This window comes from Micromys minutus, assembly GCF_963924665.1.
Source record: "Micromys minutus genome assembly, chromosome: 3".
NCBI lineage: Eukaryota > Metazoa > Chordata > Mammalia > Rodentia > Muridae > Micromys > Micromys minutus.
In genome coordinates, this window is record NC_137972.1 from 21,881,156 (window position 1) to 21,901,210 (window position 20,055).

The 20,055-nt window shown below is 53.6% G+C and overlaps 2 protein-coding genes across 3 annotated transcripts; both read left to right on the forward strand.

Moving 5' to 3' along the window:
• Positions 1–1,315: 1,315 nt before the first annotated feature.
• GPR162 (G protein-coupled receptor 162) lies at positions 1,316–4,441 on the forward strand (the record flags this gene model as incomplete). Of its 2 annotated transcripts, none has more annotated exons than XM_080914631.1 (4): positions 1,316–2,182; positions 2,749–2,938; positions 3,462–3,619; positions 3,890–4,441. In XM_080914631.1, the coding sequence occupies 4 exons, from the start codon at positions 1,316–1,318 to the stop codon at positions 4,439–4,441; spliced, it is 1,767 nt and encodes a 588-aa protein (XP_080770757.1). The 2 variants fall into 2 exon arrangements, with proteins under 2 accessions (XP_080770757.1, XP_080770758.1); XM_080914632.1 differs by having other exon boundaries at positions 3,858–4,103.
• Positions 4,442–5,357: 916 nt separating this feature from the next.
• Positions 5,358–18,897, forward strand: P3H3 (prolyl 3-hydroxylase 3; the record flags this gene model as incomplete). Its single annotated transcript, XM_080914778.1, has 15 exons — positions 5,358–5,849; positions 6,994–7,146; positions 7,535–7,727; positions 7,813–7,944; positions 8,334–8,470; positions 9,483–9,572; positions 10,891–10,943; positions 11,037–11,104; positions 11,275–11,399; positions 14,808–14,909; positions 15,183–15,333; positions 15,538–15,655; positions 15,770–15,845; positions 18,220–18,360; positions 18,514–18,897. 15 exons carry the CDS (start codon positions 5,358–5,360, stop codon positions 18,664–18,666), a joined length of 2,184 nt encoding a protein of 727 aa, XP_080770904.1. The 3' UTR covers positions 18,667–18,897.
• Positions 18,898–20,055: the final 1,158 nt, after the last annotated feature.

The following is a 20,055-nucleotide window of genomic DNA, read 5'->3' on the forward strand; positions in this document are numbered from 1 at the left end:
TGCACTATTCAGTGCTGCACTTGCTTTCCTAGTGCCTTCCCCGGGTCTCCCTGAACCTTGTCACTAAGTCCAGAACCCTCCTCCTCTCCTCCATCAGAGGGAAACTGAGTTTCTGAGCCAGGGGGAGAGACCCAAGATCTCCTAGTGAGGTCAGTGAGCCTATTTAAGGTCTGGCTTTCCCCCCTCACGTTCTCTGTTCCCAGGTTCCCACCTCCATCGTCCTTGCCACCCACCTCTGTCCAATATCTCTGCCTCAGGGGCTTCTGAACCTTCCCTTCTATTTTCAGATACTACCACTTTCCCCCTCTTTCTCTCCTGCTCAAACTCTCCTCCTTCTCCCTAGTCCCCCCTCTTTCCATTTCTGGATGCTTCTGATGTCAGTGGCTTCCCCGCCTTCAGGTTTCCTAGCTCACCGCCCCCCCCAGGTCTTCTTTCTCCCATTTTCCTTAGGTAGCTGAGGGGGTAAAGACCCAGGCTTAGATAAGGGAGCTGAGCACAAAGACTACAGAGTCCAGGAGAATGGCTTTAATGTGAGTCCCCCGAGAAGGAACACAGCGCACGTCTCCCATTAGCAACTGAAGAAAGATCTGGGGACATGGAGACAGGGGTGGGTAGTTCTGAGCATGGGCTATTATAAGAAGGAAACTTGGAATTCTAAAGCAGGGAGAAGAGGCTAAAAGGAATGGATCAGGGAGCCTTTCCCATGTAGTCTGGAAGTATATAAAGTCTTATCCCTGTGGGTAAGCGGGCATCTGCTTAAGGCAGGGGAATGCTCTGAATGACCCCAGTGACCCTCAGCAGCCATTTCTATAGTTTCAAGAGAAAGTGAGCTAGAGTGCGACACAGGCCTAATTTTTGCTCCTCCATCTCATCTTCCCTCACAGCTTGTCCAGGTGACTGAGCTCCACCCCTGTGTACCAAGACACCCACTCCCACTGGTCAAGCCTCACTGGAGAAGGAGACCTGGAAGTCCCAGCATGCGAATCAGAGCTCCCCAGCCAGCTTCATAGATGGGGAAGCAGCCTGCTTGCCTCTTCCATCAGTTACAGGGATAATTAAGAAAAAGCCCCACCCAATATGGAGGCAGAGGACTACCACCTCTATTGATTCTCTGCCTTCTCCCCTGCCCCACCCACCTGGCCTTAGCAGGGTCACTCATGCAATGCTGAGGAGGAAGGAAGACTTGGGGTCAGCTTGCCTGGCCACAGGGCAAGGATCGTGGGAATCATGGGGGTGTGTGTGAGTGGGGCTCCAGGGTGAGACCTAGCCCCCGCCCCCAGGAATTCAAGGGGGTGGGGGTGGGGCCAAGTATAGAATGGCTCGGGGTGGGTTGGGGGCAGAAGAAGCCTCCCTACGCTCAAACGCCCTGTCCTGGCTGGCCTGTGGGCTCCTGGCCCTGCTGGCCAACGCCTGGATCATCCTTAGCATCTCAGCCAAACAGCAGAAGCACAAGCCGCTGGAGTTGCTCCTCTGCTTCCTGGCTGGTACTCACATACTGATGGCGGCTGTGCCCCTCACCACCTTCGCCGTGGTGCAGCTCCGGCGCCAGGCTTCCTCTGACTATGACTGGAACGAGAGCATCTGCAAGGTCTTTGTGTCCACCTATTACACGCTGGCCCTGGCCACCTGCTTCACGGTTGCCTCGCTGTCCTACCACCGCATGTGGATGGTGCGCTGGCCTGTCAACTACCGCCTCAGCAACGCCAAGAAGCAGGCGCTGCATGCCGTCATGGGCATCTGGATGGTCAGCTTTATCCTTTCCACGTTACCCTCCATTGGCTGGCACAACAATGGGGAACGCTACTATGCCCGAGGCTGCCAGTTCATAGTCTCCAAGATTGGCCTCGGTTTTGGTGTCTGCTTCAGCCTCTTGCTTCTTGGAGGCATTGTCATGGGGTTGGTCTGTGTGGCTATCACATTCTATCAGACACTGTGGGCCCGGCCCCGGAGGGCTCGGCAGGCCCGGAGAGCGGGGGGCAGTGTGGGAGCCAAGGCAGGTGGGCTGGGGGGCTTGGGTACCCGGCCAGCCTTTGAGGTGCCAGCCATTGTGGTGGAGGACACTCGAGGGAAGCGACGCTCCTCGCTGGATGGCTCCGAATCTGCCAAGACATCCTTGCAGGTCACCAACTTGGTCAGCGCCATCGTCTTTCTCTATGATTCACTCACAGGGGTGCCCATCTTGGTGAGACTGAGGTCCTTCCACCCGTTTTTGATATTCAGGGCCCTCCAATTCTACCAGCTGTGCAGAAGCTCCATCCTCTCCTCTCCCTGTCTCCTAACATTTGGGGTTCCCTGTCTCTGTCAGCAATCCTCACCCCCACCCACTTCTCCAGCTCCATCAACCATTCCTTGCTCCCACGTCTAGTCTTCAGTTCCACTGCCCCCCCCCCCACTCTTCAACCTCTCACCGGGCTAGCTGCCCTGAGCCTTCATCGATTCCCCGATTCTCTCTGGAGAATCATTCTCTGAGCACTCCTGAGTGGAAACCCCAGGCTCACCCGACCACACTATCCAGGCCCGATTTCGGGGTTTCTCCGTCTCTGACTTTCTTGAAGTCTCGCTCTTCCCCTCCCCCCACCCGACTCAAGCCCCCAATGTCTGTTTATAGCCCGCCTCGCCTTTCCTCATTCAGCCCCCTCTCAATGCTCACCCACCTCCCTTCCTAATCACTTGCATTAAGGGTGGGTGTCAGGCTTAGGTGGGGCCTGGTCTCACAACCCTGACCAGCCATTCCCCATTCCCCGTCAGGTGGTGAGCTTCTTCTCCTTGAAGTCAGACTCGGCTCCGCCATGGATGGTGCTGGCTGTGTTGTGGTGCTCCATGGTACAGACCCTGCTCCTGCCCTCCTTCATCTGGTCCTGCGAGCGCTACCGTGCAGACGCGCGTACAGTGTGGGAGCAGTGTGTGGCTATCATGTCCGAGGATGATGGTGACGACGGTCAGAGGAGGGATGGGGCCTTTTTTCTTTCTTGGACACCTCTGTCTTCTGTCCTTTCTACTGCCCTTCTCCTTGAGGAGATGTGCTGCCCTGGGGTGCCCCCTGCTGGACTAAGCTGGAGCCAGCTCCAGGCTCCCCCTAGCCTGGCCATGTGCCTGGCAATCCAAGGCTTGCTTCCTGCGCCTTTCACCAGGCCCCTGCTCCTAGCCTACACTGCCCAGTTTGGTCCATGCCAAGCAGAGTTCCAGAGAAAGGGTCCTCAGTCCTAATGAAAAGAAGGTGTGGGGTTAAAGGGCAGCTAAGCTTCCCGAAAGAGATTCCCTGCTCTTGGGAGAATTCTTGGAGAACAAGCAAAAATGTTTGCCTGTATGAAAGACCATGGAGTCAGTGAAAGAAAGAAAGCTAGCCACAGATCCTCCTGGGGCTTACGGACTAATGGGAACCAACGGTTCACCCTGGACTTTATGAAGGGGATGGGTGGGTGTTCTCTGCCTGTAACCACATGGTTCCTTCTCTTTCCTAGATGGTGCCTGTGATGATTACACAGATGGCCGAGTGTGCAAAATTCGCTTTGATGCTAACGGGGCCACAGGGTCAGGGAGTCGGGACCCCACGCAGGTGAAACTGCTACCTGGACGGCACATGCTCTTCCCACCCCTTGAGAGAGTTCACTATTTACAGGTATGGGGCAGAAGGACTCACCTCCATTCTGGTCCCCTGCACCACGACTCCATGGCTGTAGACTTCAGGGTGCCCTAGGGGTCAGGTGAAGGAAAGATGAGAGGAAGAAAGGTTCCCTCAGATCTCTCAGAACCAGGTTTGCCCACTAGAGTAAATGCTTTGGAGAAGAGGAAGAGTATGAAGCCATCTTGTGGAGTCCCCACTTTGGTTCCTGTCACCTCTACCTTTGTCTCTGCAGCACCTCCAGGTCTCACCTGCTCCTCTTCCCAGGTCCCCTTGTCCCGCCGATTATCCCACGATGAGACCAACATCTTTTCTACTCCTCGGGCACCAGGCTCCTTCCTGCACAAGTGGTCATCATCCGATGATATCCGGATCCTCCCAGCCCAGAGCAGAGCCCTTGCAGGCCCTCCAGAATACCTGGGACAAAGGCACAGGCTGGAGGATGAGGAGGATGAGGAAGAGGCTGAAGGTGGGGGCTTAGCCAGCCTTAGACAGTTTCTAGAAAGTGGGGTTCTGGGGTCAGCCGGGGGACCCCCACGAGGTCCTGGTTTCTTCCGGGAGGAGATTACCACCTTCATCGATGAGACACCTCTGCCTTCTCCAACTGCATCACCAGGACCCTCTCCTCGTAGGCCTAGGCCGCTGGGTTTTTCACCTCGACGACTCTCCCTAGGGTCTCCTGATAGCCGAGCTGTTGGACTTCCTTTAGGGTTAAGTGCAGGAAGACGCTGTTCCTTGACAGGGAGCGAGGGGAGTTCAAGGGCTTGGGGAAGACCCTGGGGGCCAGGCAACCCTATCTTCCCCCAGTTGACCCTGTAAGGCCACATGGGCCAGCTTAACTTAGAGGAGGGGGCCGTGAGTGAGTATGCCTCATTCTGGCCCTGAGTCTATGGCAGCTGCCTCCAGGGAGATGGGGGGCTACATCCGGGCTCTAGAGCCCCAGCTCTCTCCCATCCAAGTGACCAGATACCCAACTCACCCGTCTTCACCCCTAGCAAAATGTATTAAAAGGCTGAAGTGTTGCCATGGAAACCTTGGTGTTCAGCGTCTGCGGTGGCAAATGGTCAGTGGCTTGGGCGAGGGAGAGTGGCTCATTGAGAACAAAATGGAGAAAGTGAAAGGTATAGAAAGAGCCGGCCCAACGTGCAGACAGAAGAAATGGGCTTAGGAGCGTATGGTCCTGGGGTAGCTGGCGCATGGGACACTTGAGTGTGTTTGAGGTGGGAAGGATCTATGTTTAATTTAGTAAAAGCGCACAATTCTCATCTCCCCTAAATGCGTCAGGGTGCTCACTTTCTGGGTAAAAAGTCTTGGTGACAGAATTGGTGTCCTAAGCCCAGAGTCACCCTCTTCCATGGAGCGTTTCGAAGATCCTTCTTCATACGGTGGGTTGACAGAAGAACGTGTGAGGGGCGTCCAGAATCCTTTCCCAGGACCCCAGGATAGACGGAAATGAAGTTAGCCCCACGCCACCGGCGACCCCTTCTTTCTCCATGTCCCTTTCTTACCCTCGCTAGACCCATGTGTCCCTCAGAATTCTCACGTGGTCTCACATTGGTTTCCCCAGCGGCAGGCCTAAACCCAGCAGGTTTCCTCGGCATCACCCATTCCCTCTCTCTTCCTCTCCCTCCTCCTTTCCATCTCTCCTTCCTTCTCCTCCCCCTGCTCCCCCTTCCTCTCCCTCCCTCCGGTCTCCGCATTTCCCTTCGGCGGTGGGCCGGCGGCTCTGGGCAGCATGCTCCGGCTCCTGAGGCTGTTGCTTTTGCTGCTGCTGCCTCCCCCGGGCTCCCCCGAGCCTTCCGAGCCCCCGGGCCTGGCCCAGTTGTCGCCGGGGGCGCCTCCCCAGGCCCCGGACTTGCTCTATGCGGACGGGCTGAGAGCCTACTCGGCCGGGGCTTGGGCGCCCGCGGTGGCTCTGCTGCGAGAGGCGCTGCGGAGCTGGGAGGCGCTGGGCCGCGCGCGCCAGGACTGCGGGGCGAGCTGCGCGGCCGAGCCGGGCGCCGCGCTCCCCGCCCAGCTCCTCGGAGTCCCGCAACCTGTCTCGGGGCCCGGGACCTGGGAACCGCTGCTTCTGCGCGCCACGCTCCGCCGCGCCGAGTGCCTGACCCAGTGCGCGGCGCGGAGGCTGGGCCCGGGGGGCGCGGCGCGGCTCCGCGTGGGGAGCGCGCTGCGGGATGCTTTCCGCCGACGGGAGCCTTACAACTACCTGCAGAGGGCCTACTACCAGGTGCGGGGGGACTGGCCAGGGTGCTACCCCAAGCTTAGTGACTGTCATACTTGGAGCTGACCAGGAGAGGGCGGGATACTCGCCGCCCGGACTCGGGGGTGGAGTCGGGGAGGGTTGAGGGGGGCGTCTAACGGACTTCTATTCTTGAGTGGGTACCATCATAAAAAACGGTAGCCAGGACTTGCGATGGCCGCAGAAGGGGAGAGAGCGGGGGGATCATGGTAGGGAGGAGTCAAATCGGAATGAAAAAGAGTGGGAGAAGACCGAATATAGAGGGAGGCCTCCACAGTTTTATTTTAATGGGTCTATGTGAATGAATACAGCCTGTTAGATACCAAAAGCAGATGGTGAAGGGCCCCAAACCAGCCACACACCCAGGCACACACATACACACACAGAGAGACAGAGACAGACACAGAAATAGAGACAGAGACACACGCAGAGAGAAAAACAGAGACAGAGAGACAGAAAGTGTTCGTTCAGGAGTGGGAGTTTGAGCAGGAGCTTTCTCTTGGGGCAAAATTGAGCTTCGGAGAGGCTGAAGGGGCGGGGCTGGTTTGGAGAAGGAAGTTCAGCAGCTGAGGCTGGCGTCTGGGTCTGTAGTAGTAGACAGTGTGCGCTTTCCAGGATGGTAGCTGATGCCTACGTGGACGGAGGAGGGAGGGGCTGTAGTTACACACACCTCAGCTCAGGGTCCTAGAGGCCTGCAGATTCTTGTCATTCAAGATCTATCCCCCCCACCCCACCCTCGCCTCGTTTCGTTGTTTCCAAACCAGAGATCCTGAGGTCCTTAGCCCATGGCCCACCACTCTGAGCGTCCAGATCGTCTTTCTTTCTGTACCAGAGTCCTGGGGATCCCAACATTCTGGCTTCCGAGGGACTGTGTGTGTGTGTGTGTGTGTGTGTGTGTGTTTTCCAGTTCTGATTGGCTAGGCTTCCATAAGGCCCTGGGGGAGGCTGGTGAAGGGATAGAGGTCTAAAACTCCACCCGCCCATCACACACAAACACATACACACACACATACACACACACACACACAGAGAGAGAGAGAGAGAGAGAGAGAGACAGACACCACCCCAACCCCCCCCACACACACACACACATCCCTCTGAACTCTCATATCTCATCTCTCTGGATCCTTAGTTGAAGAAGTTGGACCTGGCAGCTTCTGCAGCACACACCTTCTTTGTGGCAAACCCTACACACTTGCAGATGCGGGAAGACATGGCTAAGTACAGAAGGATGTCTGCAATACGACCCCAGAGTTTCCAGGACCTGGTGACGCCCCGGTATTGGGTGAGATCCTCAGTGCTGGTGGGAAACTGCCCTGCGTGAAAAGTGTTTCCCTAGCACTGAGCTTCCTCTGTGTTCTGTTCTAACGGTCCGATTCTGAGGCCACACCTGTTCTTCCTCTGGGTGTATAGAATAGGATACTGATGTTCCAAATAAGCTCATTTCTTTTCCACCTTCCTATCTTTTTGAAACAGGGTCTGGCTGTATAGACCTAGCTGGCCTGGAACTCGCTCTGTAGACCAGGTTGGCTTCAAAGTCAATAAGATCCGATCTGCCTCCTTTGTGCCAGGCTAAAAGCATATGTCACCATGCCCTTTGACCTCCCAGTTTTACTTGATACCTCCCGTCCACCTCGAATCTCAAGGAACTAAGTGCTCCGGTTTCCCCACAGGCAGCTTATGACACTGGCCTGGAGCTACTGCAGCAACGGGAGGCAGCATTGGCTCTACCCAAACTAGAGGAGGCCCTCCAGGGGAGCCTGGCCCACGTGGAGAGCTGCCGCGCTGGCTGTGAAGGACCTGAGGAGCACCAAGGGGCTGAAGAAGAGGAAGCGAGCCAGGGGGGTCTCTATGAAGCCATTGCAGGTGAGGGCCTGGACCGCGTGCTGTGGGAGATGATGTTGTTGCCAGAGGAGCACGGCAGCCTAAGGCTCACTTGTGTTCTCTGCAGGACACTGGATCCAGGTTCTGAAGTGCCGGCAGCGCTGTGTGGCAGATACAGCCACCCGTCCTGGTCGCAGCTTCCCTGTCCAGGACTTCCTCCCCAGCCAGCTGAGACGGCTGCATGAGGCCTATGCTCAGGGTCAGCTTGGGAAGGACGGAGCCTGGGGGTGAAGATTTGTCTCCGATGCCATTCTGAGCCGCATCTATCTCTGCTTTCTGTCTGACTCTGCATTGCTAGTTTCTCTCCAGGATGGTGTCCTTTGGCACCATTGTGCAAAGCTCAGGAGATGGGTTACTGGCTCCTTCAGCCCTGGTTGCTTCTCCCCTCCCTTTCATTTTCTCCCTGATTCCTCTTCTTTGAACCCTGACATCTGAAGGTATGTTTGAGGAAGCTCTTGAAAGAAGTGCTGGGTGGGCGCACCCCAAAATCGGGCTGGGACTTCCTGGAGCTGCCGGTCTTCCCAGGTGACCTTCAGTTTCTTTATTCTGTCTTGTTTCTCACCCCTTCTCACCTTCCTCCAACTCCAGTGGGGAATGTGTCCCAGGCCATGGAAAATGTCCTGAGTGTCTTGCTCTTCTACCCAGAAGATGAGGCTGCCAAAAGGGCTCTGAACCAGTACCAAGCTCAGTTGGGAGAGCCGAGACCTGGCCTGGAACCACGAGAGGTAATCCCTCCCCCAATACTCACTGACAGGTAGGGCCTGGAACAAGGAAAACACCCAGGAGTGGCCTGGATTCTAGACTTCACTTGGCTCCTTTGGTTATTTCGTTCATTTTCTTGTGTATTTACTTATTATTTAGTTTCTTTTATTTGCCTGCACATATGCGCTCTCAAAGGTCAGGGAGGGTATGGAGCCATTGTGTGGTGTGCACCTTTAATCCCAGCAGTTCGGGAGCTGGAGACAGACTGGTGTCTGTGAGTTCCAGGCCAGCCTGGTCTACACAGTGAGTTCCGGGACAGCCAGGGAGGGCTACATAGCGAGATCCTGTCTTAAAACAGCAGCAACAGCAACAACAAAAGATGGTGTGGTGTGGTATGGGGTGGAAATTCCTGAAATGGAGTTAGGATGGTCGTGGATCACCGCGTAGGTGTGGACAACTGAGCCTGAGTCCTCTGCAAGATAAACAAGTGCTCTTAATCACTGAAAAATCTGTCTGTCTGTCTATCTGTCTGTCTATTTATTCATAGACAAGGTCTCAATATGTAGCTCTGGCTGGCCTAGAACTCACTATATACTCCAGGCTGGTCTGGAACTACAGTGATCCGCTTGCCTCTGCCTCCTGAGTGCTGGGATTTAAAGTGTTCAAGACCACACTCAGCCCATTCTGGCTTCACAACCTCTTTAGCCACTGAAGAGGTACCCAATGCTAGGTTCTGACTTCTGCCTTAGCTCCCTGCCCCCACGTATCAGGTTTTGTTTACTTGGGAGTCTATTCCCAGAAGAATTCTCTCCCCTTAACTTTATGTCTGCCTTCGTACACAAACGTGTACACACAAAGTCTCTCGCGTCCTCTCTTCCTTTGAACCCAGACACTGAAAATTGAACCGCTGCAGCATCAGGCCTGTGAGGCTCTCACAAGCGTGCAAATGTCCCACACAAGCCAGGTCGCCCCCTTTCCCAGCTTCCCTTCCATCTTCCTTATCTCTCCCCTCTCCTCTGTCTCTGCCCTGCTCAGGACATCCAGCGCTTCATCCTCCGCTCCCTTGGGGAGAAGAGACAGCTATATTACTCCATGGAGCATCTGGGCATCAGCTTCAAGGACCCGGTAAAGATCTGTGTTGTTCATCTCTGTGAGGCACAGTGATGCTTGATGGATACGCACCTGCAGCGGTCCCATGTGCCCACAGCCCTGCAGACCTAACTCAGGCATCGCAGGTTCCCAGGGACCTACAGTTAGAATGGACATGGGAAGGGCTGGAGAGATGGCTCAGTGGTTAAAGACAACTGGCTGATCTTCCAGAGGGCCCAGGTTCAATTCCCAGCACCCACATGGCAGATTGCATCTGCCTGTAACTCCATTCCAGAGGATCTGACACTTTCGCACAGACACACATACAGGTAAAACACCAATGCACAGAAGATAAATGTTAATAAATCATTTTTTTAAATGGTCATGGGATCATGCATGGCTAAGGACCACTCTCTGCCACAGATCCCTTCTGGTTACCTGTTTGCCTTTATCCCAGTTTCCTTACCTATAAATGGCAAAGATCACACACATTCCACAGCCCTGTTGTTGAAACCATGTCATCTGGGTTGAACCCATCACCCTTCTTTAGCTGTGAGGACCCAGTGCCATCCCAGTGAAGCTGGGACTTAACCCAGGAGATTTTCTGTTGACTTTTTGAGAGCTTGGATGGCTTAGTGATGCATGTTTGCCTAGCACACACAAACTCCCAGGGTTCTATCTTCATCACTGCAAAAAGAAAAAGAAAGGAAGGAAGAGGGAGGGAAGGAGGGATGAAGGGAAGAAGGAAAAACATTTTTGATTTGATAGTACTTTGTTGGGGAGGGATGGGCTATCCCTCTGCGTTGATGAGTATTTAGATGTTATCCTGACTCCTTCCCATTAAATATCAACAGCACACTGATAGCCCCTAATTCACGAAATCAATAGTTTCCAGATGTTGTCTAATGTCCCCTGGTGGGGTGGGTCAAATCACTCACTGAGAACCGCTGGCTAAAAGTGAGGGTTGTGAGGCTGGTTTAAGTCCTACTCCACCACTTATCAGCTGTGTGAAGTCCACCTTTCTGTGTCTCGGAACTGTCGCCTGAGAAGTGATCACATCGGAACTTCCTGCTTCCTAGACCACTACAAACTTTAAACCTCAAATCTTGCTGCGAGTATAAAGCCTTAGCACCTGGCAAACTGTGAGGGAAGTCATTGCTCATTACAGTCTGGTCTAGAACCTGAGGCGCTAGGCTGTTGAAGGTGAGCTAGCTCCGGCACTAAGCCCAGGCTCTCCCTCCTTTGCCTTCCTCCCTGGAACCGGGAAGGCCATAATAAAGACCTTCAGATTCTAAGGTCAGGAATCCCAGGAGCTAGTCACGGAGGGTGAGGGTGATTTTCTTGACTATCACAGGATTCTTGGACCCCAGTGGCTTTCATCCCTAAGGCACTGAGAGAGAAGCTCAGGTAGGGCACATCCTATGATGGGGGCCACTTGGCCCAGGCTGGGAGGCGAAAGGGTAGGTTTGCACTGTCTACTGAGTATGTCTCTCACCCGAGAGAGGATCAAGAGAAGAAGCCCTGGGACCATGAGCCTCCACAACAGAAGCCCTTGACTTACTGGAAGGGTGAGTTCCTTAATACATATGGGGGAGGGGGGCAGGAGGTGACAGTGGGAGTGGGAAGATAAAACAGCAAGGTGGGGAAGCTCGGGAGGCAGAAGCCTGAGGGGCTGGAGTCTGCCAGCTGATCTTGAATTAAGCCCCAGGGACATCTGCCCCAATCCTTCTTCTTGTAGATGCCCTTCTCCTGGAGGGTGTGACCCTCACCCAGGATGCCCAGCAGCTGAACGGGTCGGAGCGAGCTGTGTTGGATGGGCTGCTAACTCCATCCGAGTGTGGGGTTCTACTGCAGCTGGCCAAGGTATGATGGTGTGAGTTCAGTCACCTGGTGAGGCACCCTCAGGTTCCGCCGCCTGCCCCTTCCTCTTCCCCTATGTCCACCCTGTGTCCCTGTGTCTCAAGGTCTCAAGTTTCTTACTTTTTTTTTTTTTTTTCAAGACAGGGTTTCTCTATCTAACCTTGGCTGTGTGGAGCTCATTCTGTAGACCAGGCTGGCCTTTCTGGCTTTGAACTCTTAGAGATCCACCTGCTTCTGCCTCCCAAGTGCTGGGATTAAAGGCAGGAGCTTTCTCTTCCATGGGTGCCATTTGCTAGCTCTGTGGGTGTGGATGGACTGCTAATGCCCACCAGTGACTGCAGCTTCCAGAGCTTCCAGAATGGTCCAGGGTTCCATCTGCAGTGAAGGTGCTATGTTCCGTGTGTGTGTGTGTGTGTGTGTGTGTGTGTGTGTGTTCTTAGTTTTTGGTGTTTGAGACAAGGTTTCTCTGTGTAACCTGGTTGTCCTGGAATTCACTCTGTAGACCAGGCTGGCCCTGAATTCACAGAGATCTACATGCCTCTGCCTCGGAGTGCTGAGATCCAAGATGTGGGCCACCACCACCCAACTCCTTTGCATCTTAATGAAGCTGATATAGGGTGGGTGTTCTTACTGAGACAGGATCTTGCTATTTTGTCTAGGCTGGCCTAACAAATTCAAGATTCTCCTTTCAGCAACCCACCTAACCTTCAGTGCTAAAGGACAAAGACAGCCTTGTAAGTGTTTGTCTCACACCTGGCCAGGGTGGCTATGCTTTAACAAAGGTTAGGAAGAAAAGACAAGATGAAAGTGTCTGGGTACACATGGAAGGCTCCCTGGTTACCTGAGAGATCCGATGCGATTCTGGATTCCCTTCCCCGGTGCTTCCATCCTTACTCATTTTCAGTTGTCCCAGCTACTGGGGAGGCCTAGGCGGGAGAACTGTTTGGGCTTGGGAGTTTGAAGCTAGTGTGGGCAATGTAAAAGAGACCCCTTCTCGGCGGCGGAGAGAGAAAGGAAAGGGAGAAACAAAGAGGGAGAGGGAGAGGGTGGAGAGATGGCTCAGTGGTTAGGATCACTGATTGCTCTTCCAGAGGACCAGGGTTTGGTTCCTACCACGTGGTGACTCACAAACATCTGTAACTCCAGTTCCTGGCAATCTGCAACCCAGACCTACATGCAGGCAAAATACCCATACATATAAAAAGAAAATGATAAGAAAGATTTTAAAAGAAGGAGGAAGAGAAAAAGGAGGAGGAAAGAGGAGGAGGAGGAGGAGGAAGAGGAGGAAGAAGGAACAAGGCGCTTTCCGGGAACTGCAGTAAAACAGTTGAGAGTGCGGACCAGGCTGGTGGTACACACCTTTAACCCCAGAACTCAGGAGTCAGAAGCAGTTGAATCTCTGAGGTCTAGGCCATCCTGGTTTACAGAGTGACTTCCAGGACAGCCAAGGCTACCCAGAGAAAGCCTATCTCTAAATAAATAAATAAATAAATAAATAATAAATAAGAATCCCCACCCCCACCCCCCAAAAAACAAGCAAAAGAGTATGGTCCAGACCCAGATCCAGTTCTGTGACTTTGAGCAATTTACTTAAATGTCTGTGAGTTTGTTTCCCACTTGTAAAGTAAGACTGATCATAATGTTTCTATCGTAGCGTTGTCCTGAGGGTTAAATAAGGTTAGTACTTTAGGAAGCCTTCAGGTGAATGAAGAACACGGGATCCACTGCTGCTGTTACTCGGCTATTATCACGCCAGTACAGGGAAGAGGGAGAGAGCCTATCAGCAGAGAGGGCCGTCCGCTGCCAGGGAGCGTCAGCTTTATTGGTAGATGGTGGACAGTTACTGGAGGATTTAAGCGGTTCACTTCCGAGTGCAGACGACCCAAGAGCCGCGTTCTGTGGACTCAGGCGCCCCCTCTAGTGGCAGACTTTAGAAGGCATGGTAGAAACTTGGGTCTGAGGTTCGAAGACAAGAGGGACGACGCAGATGAGACCGGCAAAGGAATAAAAGTGGGAAGTTAAGGACTAAGTCTGCAGAAGACCGAGAGCGACACCGAGGGGAGCCTCAAGTATTAGACATCTTTCGGTTTCTTAACTCAATCTGGCCTCAGGACCTCTGCTCTGGTTTTCCCTTTCAATAATCCAAGTGGCAGCTCTGCATTAATTTCAATGTGTACGGCACCTCTTTAAGTATTTTGGGGGCAAACACATTTAAAACCGTAACCCTATTTAATGTTCTTCATATGACTTACCCCCTTATGAGCTGGTTTTTCTATGTATTTTATATCTTAAAACAAATCCTGGGGAATGAGGAGGTTACCTTATTCAATAGAGGGCTTGTCCAATTCAAACAAAGCCCTGGGTTTGATTCCTAGCACCTTATGAACCAGGCTTGGTGGCACAGATTCGTAACCAGCACTTAGGAAAGCAGAGGCAGGAGAGGCAGGAGTTCAAAATCGTCCTTTCTTAGGTATCAACTTTAAGGTCAGCCTGGGCTACATGAGATAGCATCTCAAAAGGCCGACCGTGTATGCAGTTTGGTGTGGTGGAGATTGCTTAGCATGGGTTAGCCCCAAGGTTTGATCCCAGCACTGCAGAGGAAGGAAAAGAGGCAGCTTGGATGTCTTGTGTGACCAGGTGGACTCTCTGAGGTAGATAGATAGATAGATAGATAGATAGACAGACAGACAGACAGACAGATATTGGCAAGTATACAAGTAGGCTGGAAAATGAATGTCTGCAGGGTGTGGTGGTTCACTTGGGAAGGGAAGGAGGAATTCACTTCACTGCAAACTCGAGGCCAGACTGGGCCAACCTTCTCTACAGAATGGTACCTGTCTCAAAGGGAAAAAGAAATTTCACAGGGAGACATCCAACATGAGCGAGCCTGGGCGAGGAGTCATGGGAGGCAGGAGGGCAATAGGGATCCGGTGTTAGAGGCAGTGAAGCCATGGAGCCATAGGTTCTCCAGAAAACTATCAGTGGGACAGGATCAGCGATGTCTCAACGCCTCACACTTCCTGTCTGAAGTGGCCTGCCAGACCCTGTGTAACGGTCCTGCTTGCAGAACTCCTGCCTCCCGGGGGAGGGAGGTATACTTCCTTCCCACACCCCAGCTCTGTTCTTCTGCCACTCTCTCTCTTCCTTTCTTCCCACTGCGGATCCTCTCCTAATAGCCACAGGGTCCCTGGGTCAGTAGCATTCCGCAGCTTTTCTTTGAGAGTGACAGCCTGGGACAACCGGGACAATTGCCGTTCTCTGGGGAAGGACCTCGGCTCGGGAAACAATCACAAGGGAGTTCTGGAAGTTTCTATTCAGTTCCAGGCACCTGAAAGGCCTGCAGGAGAGCCTGGCCACGCATGGCAGGGAGGTGGGTCCGGAGTGACTCAGTGTAAACCCCTTCTCTTTCAGGATGCAGCTGAGGCTGGAGCCAGGTCAGGCTACCGTGGCCGCCGCTCCCCTCACAGTCCTCATGAACGGTTTGAGGGGCTCACGGTGCTCAAGGCTGCTCAGGTAAGAGGAAGCCCCGTGACTGGCCTGGTGCTCAAGGCTTAAGAAGAGACTCCAGGTCAGGAAACTGGATACCAGGCCTGGGCTTCTGAGGAGGAATTCTCTGGGACCTAGATCACATATCCTAAGACTCGGGACCCTAGCGTTGTCATGGAGTTGCTGGAAGAAGCTTGGCCGACTGGACAGACAGTAGACCCACACAGAAGATTAGTATCAGGGACACACAGGGGCTAGAACTAGGCCTACCTTTTCCATGGACCCTCTCTCTGCATGCAGCTGGCCCGGGCTGGGACTGTGGGAAGGCCAGGCGCTAAACTACTTCTGGAGGCGAGTGAGCGAGTTCGCACCCTGACCCAGGCCTACTTCTCCCCGGACCGACCACTGCATCTTTCCTTCACCCACCTGGTGTGCCGAAGTGCCATAGAAGGTAACCACCAGGGTACCCCACCGTGCCTGCCCAGTCTCCGCCCCCATCTTCACTGCGGGAAGTCCCCTACTGGCCTCACTGGGAACAGAGAACATCTCTGCTCGTTTGTTATCCCAGGAGCTACGGGCATCTGGGTGGGGTGGGGTGGGGAGGGTGGGCATGGTAGGGACCCTGGTTCATTCACTAGATCCATTTACACCCTAGGTGAACAAGAACAGCGCATGGACCTGAGTCACCCGGTACATGCAGACAACTGTGTCCTGGACCCTGACACGGGCGAATGCTGGCGGGAGCCCCCAGCCTACACCTATCGAGACTATAGGTAGATAGTCAGTTTCTCTGGGATAGGCACACAAAGGCACAAGGGCTGTCTAGCTGCAGGCCTGGGCCTGGATGGGAGCCTCACTGCCTCCCTCCTGCCTTTTTTACTTCCCAGTGGACTTCTCTACCTCAACGATGACTTCAAGGGAGGCGACCTGTTCTTCACACAGCCCAACGCCCTCACTGTCACGGTAGGGGGTTGGGGCAGAGGGCCCAGCTGTGGGGACAGGATTCAAAACAGAAGCTCTCCAGAGGCAAATGCAGGGAAATAGTTGGGGCCACCTTCACCCTGTCTCTCCCTGACTCTCTAGTTCTACTAGCTCAAGGCTTTCTGCTGACGTCGATTGAGTCCCCACAAATCTCTAAGTGGTCCCCCACCCTGCCTTCGTGGTATGCCCTATCTCCTAAGGATTCTTAAGCATAGGTAGGTAGTAGTTCAAGCTTGTAGTTCAAGCTGTTGGAGAAGCTAAGGTTGGGGGAGACAAGGCTAGCCTGAACAATGTACTACGACACCTTCTAACAAAAATGAAACACTGGCTGGTGAGGTGGTTCAGTGGGTAAAGGTGCGTACCCCTAAGCCTCACAACCGGAGTTTGATCGCTCTAGAACTGACATGGGAGAGGGAGAGAAGCAATTTCCACAGTTTTCCTCTGACCTCCACACCATGCTGCAACATTCACCCTGGGGCCCCAACAAAAGCAGTAAAAACTCAAAACAAAACAAGGAGGGACTGGAGAGATGGCTCAGTGGTTAGGGGCACCAAGCTGCTCATCCGGAGGACCTGGTTTGGTTCCCAGCATCCACATGGTGGCTCACAACCATCTCTAGCTCTAGTTTCAGGGACCCAACCCCCTCTTCCATCCTCTGAGGCACCAGGAATACATGGAGACCAAACATGCACATAAATACACTAATAAAATATATATATATATTTTAAAAGCCAAGGGAGAGTGAAACACAACCTTTGGAGCCCCACAGAGCCCTGTGTCCCTGCTCTAGGGACCTGAAGGTTTAACCCCACCTCCCCACAGCGAGGCCCCAGTGGAGCTCATGGTACAGGCACAGCCAGAACCATTGGACTAGAGTTTATATTGGGGTTCTTAGCATATCTGAGACTCACTTTCCTAACTAAGGGTAACGATAGTACCTATTATTATTGACATTGGTATTATTTTTATTTATTGTTTGTTGTTATTTACAGTCTTGCCACATAGACCAGTAGACCAGGTTAGCCTTGAACTATCACCGGCTACTCTTGAATTTACAGCTATCTTTAAGTGTCCCGAGTGTTAAGATTATAGAGGAGCACCGCCTCAAGTGACTGACTAGCTGGTCTTCCCTTCTTTTCATTTTGGAGACAGGGTCTCACTGTGTAGCGGGGGCCGGCTGGAGCCTACTGTGTAGACCAGGATGGCTTTGAACCACAGAGACCTGCCTTTTCTAATCTCCCAAGTGCTGGGATTAAAGGCGTGTGCTACCATGACTGGCTTTGCACACACATGCTGTGTGGCATGCAGGTGTGCGCACATGCTGGGGCATGTGCACGTCACAGTGCATCTTCTTGTCACTATGTCCCATCAGAACCCAGGAATGCTGGGATTATAGGCATGAGCTGCTTTATCTAGCTTTTATGTGAGGTCTGGGGATCCGAACTCGGGGCCCCATACTTGCACGTCAAGCACATTATTTACTAAGCCATCTTTCCAGCACTAGGAGAAGTGATTTTTTTTAATGTTTATTTTATATGTGCATCTGTGTGTGCATGTGTAAGGAGTGGGTGTAGGGCCGGGTGCACGCTATCACAGCACGTGTGTGACAGAGAACAATTTGTAGGAGCTGGCTCTCTCCTTCACCCGTGTGGCTTCTAAGGCTTGAACTCTGGTCCTTGGTCTTGGTGGCAAGCATCTTTACTCCCGAGCCATCACTTTGACCCCCTAAAAAGTAATTTATATAATATGCTTAAAAGAATGAGCAGTCCCTTGTACTAATAAACAGTCGATGAATGTTCATTATTCTAGTATTTATTATTTACTATTTGTCCATTCTTTGATCATGGAGACTTCTATTCCTGGTCCTAGAAATGGTCAGGAAGAGGGGCGGGCATGGTAGTATGTAAATACCTGTAATCCAAGCATTAGGGAGGCGGGGACAGGAGTTCCAGGCTAGCCTGTGTACAGAGGAATTCTGACTTACTCATCACCCTAAAGCATAAACAGGAAGGAACACACTCACGAAGTCTAGGGTTTCCCTAGGGTGGAAATGCATCCATCCAAGGTCCCCCTGGCTCCTTCCATCCCTTCTGGTGCTGCTGTGGGATCCTCAGATCTCTTCTCTCCAGTCCTATGGAGTCAGTCAGGGAAGGTCAGGCTCTAGAATAGGGAACTAACAAGAGACCCTCCAAAAGGCACCTGCCCCCTTTGGCTTCCACGTCCGGCAGCCTTGGTTTAGCATTTTTCTTTCCTGACTTTGGGCCAGCCTCTCATTTGCCCCAGGCTAGTTCCGAGTCAGGGAGTGAGGAGTAATAGAGAGACAGGAAGTCTGATGCTGTGTTCCTGCACCCCTCAGGCTCAGGTTCGTCCTCGATGTGGGCGCCTCGTGGCCTTCAGCTCTGGGGGTGAGAATCCCCATGGTGTGTGGGCTGTGACCCGGGGACGGCGTTGTGCTCTAGCGCTGTGGCACACGTGGGCACCTGAGCACAGGGAGCAGGTAGGGCGGATGAAGTGAGGGGGGTGGGAAGACGGGCGAGCGGTCACTGGAAGCTTGTGAGTGGGTGAGGCTCCCAGTGACGCTCTTGGGTGACTGAGATAGCCCAGGAAAAGTGGGTACAGAGGACTGAACCCCAGTTCTCACCATTCTCAGGAGTGGACAGAAGCCAAAGAGCTGCTGCAGGAGGAAGCAGAGGAGGAGGAAGAAATCCTCAGCAGAGACCCTTCCCCAGAGCCCCCGAGTCACAAGCTTCGGTGGGTCCAAGACAAAGCTGGGAAGCCACTCCGGGTCCGAGAGGAACTGTGAATGGCCAGCTTCTTAGGATATGGCCACTCGACTTGTGAAGGAGCCAGTGAGAAGGCCCTGGGTGACATCAGGGACATAGTGGCACGCCGAGTCTACCATCTGGGACCTACGAGGGCCACCAGACCCTGGACTCACGAGCTTGCCACACAGACTTCGCCTAGAACACATCAGGCTGGGAGCTAGGCCTGGCCCCAGCTGAGGGAGTTGCAAACTCCCTGGGACAGGCACTAGGACAGGCAAAGATCACTCTGCCTCTCTGAAAGGCATGGCGAGGATTGAAGACCAACTGTTCCTAATAAGAAACACACAGAGGAGACAGTCCTATCCTCTCCCAACCTGTGCAATAAAGAACATGAAGCCCCCTAGCCAGGGCCCGGTCTCTACATCCTGGCTTTGGTGTCTGCTGGAGGTGGGGTTGGCTAGGACTGGCCGGGGAGGAGACAGGTGGCGTCTTGGGGCCTCCCCGAGGTGGAGCCATGGCAGCCTGTGATTTGTCAGGGAAATCTCAGTCACCTGCCGCTTCATGCAAATAGACCCTGTGCCCCCATCACCACTGCTGCTCCTTGGGTCTCCAGCTCTAAGCCCTGTCATCCCTTCCTGAGAGAGGGGTAGTCTGATCCTTCTAGCTCCTACCTCACAGTCCACTGAGACCCCAGGAGCTGTCTGTGCAAGCATGAAGACATCTCTCAGCCTAGAAGCAGGACACAGTGTTCTGTTCTCTTTTGGAGTCATTTTTTTGCCCACAAGGCAGGGACACATGGGTCCACCCCCCCCCCCCCCCCCCGCTCCCCTGTCAACTCCCCCAGCCAGGATCAGGCCCAGGGGCAGCTGGTCAGGGCTTGTCGAGAAAAAGGATTATCCAGTTCAGTCCCTTCTAATCTCAGCTTCTGCCTGTACCCTCTTCCCCCACAGCCCTCGACTAGGAAACATGGTTTGTGGTGTTGACAACAGGGTCATCTATCACCCTCCTGTCCTGGCTCCTGGCCTGCTTGCTGAACAGGCCCACACTGCCAAGATCATGACCACAGGTTGGGGTTAGGGCCTGGGGGCCACTGGAGCTGTGGCTGCTCCTGTTTTACTCCCCAAACCCAACCAGTAATCCTCACAGCTTTTCTCTGATCCATGGGCTGATGCTCTTATCTCTGCTGGCAGACTGACCGTGGAGGCACCCCTTAACCCCCCCCTTCTTGTGGCAGGATAGGGGGGTGCTGCTCTTCTCTGGTTCACAGGCCTGTTCCCCATCCCTCCAGGCTGGCCCAAGTCTCTGGAAGCCACATACCTCCCTCTCTGGCCTCTCCCCTACCCCTGCCAGCTGATTTCATTTGCCTGGCGTGGTTGTTGCTGGCCTTACCCTTCCCTGTCAGCACCCCCCCTCCCAGTCAGGGCCAG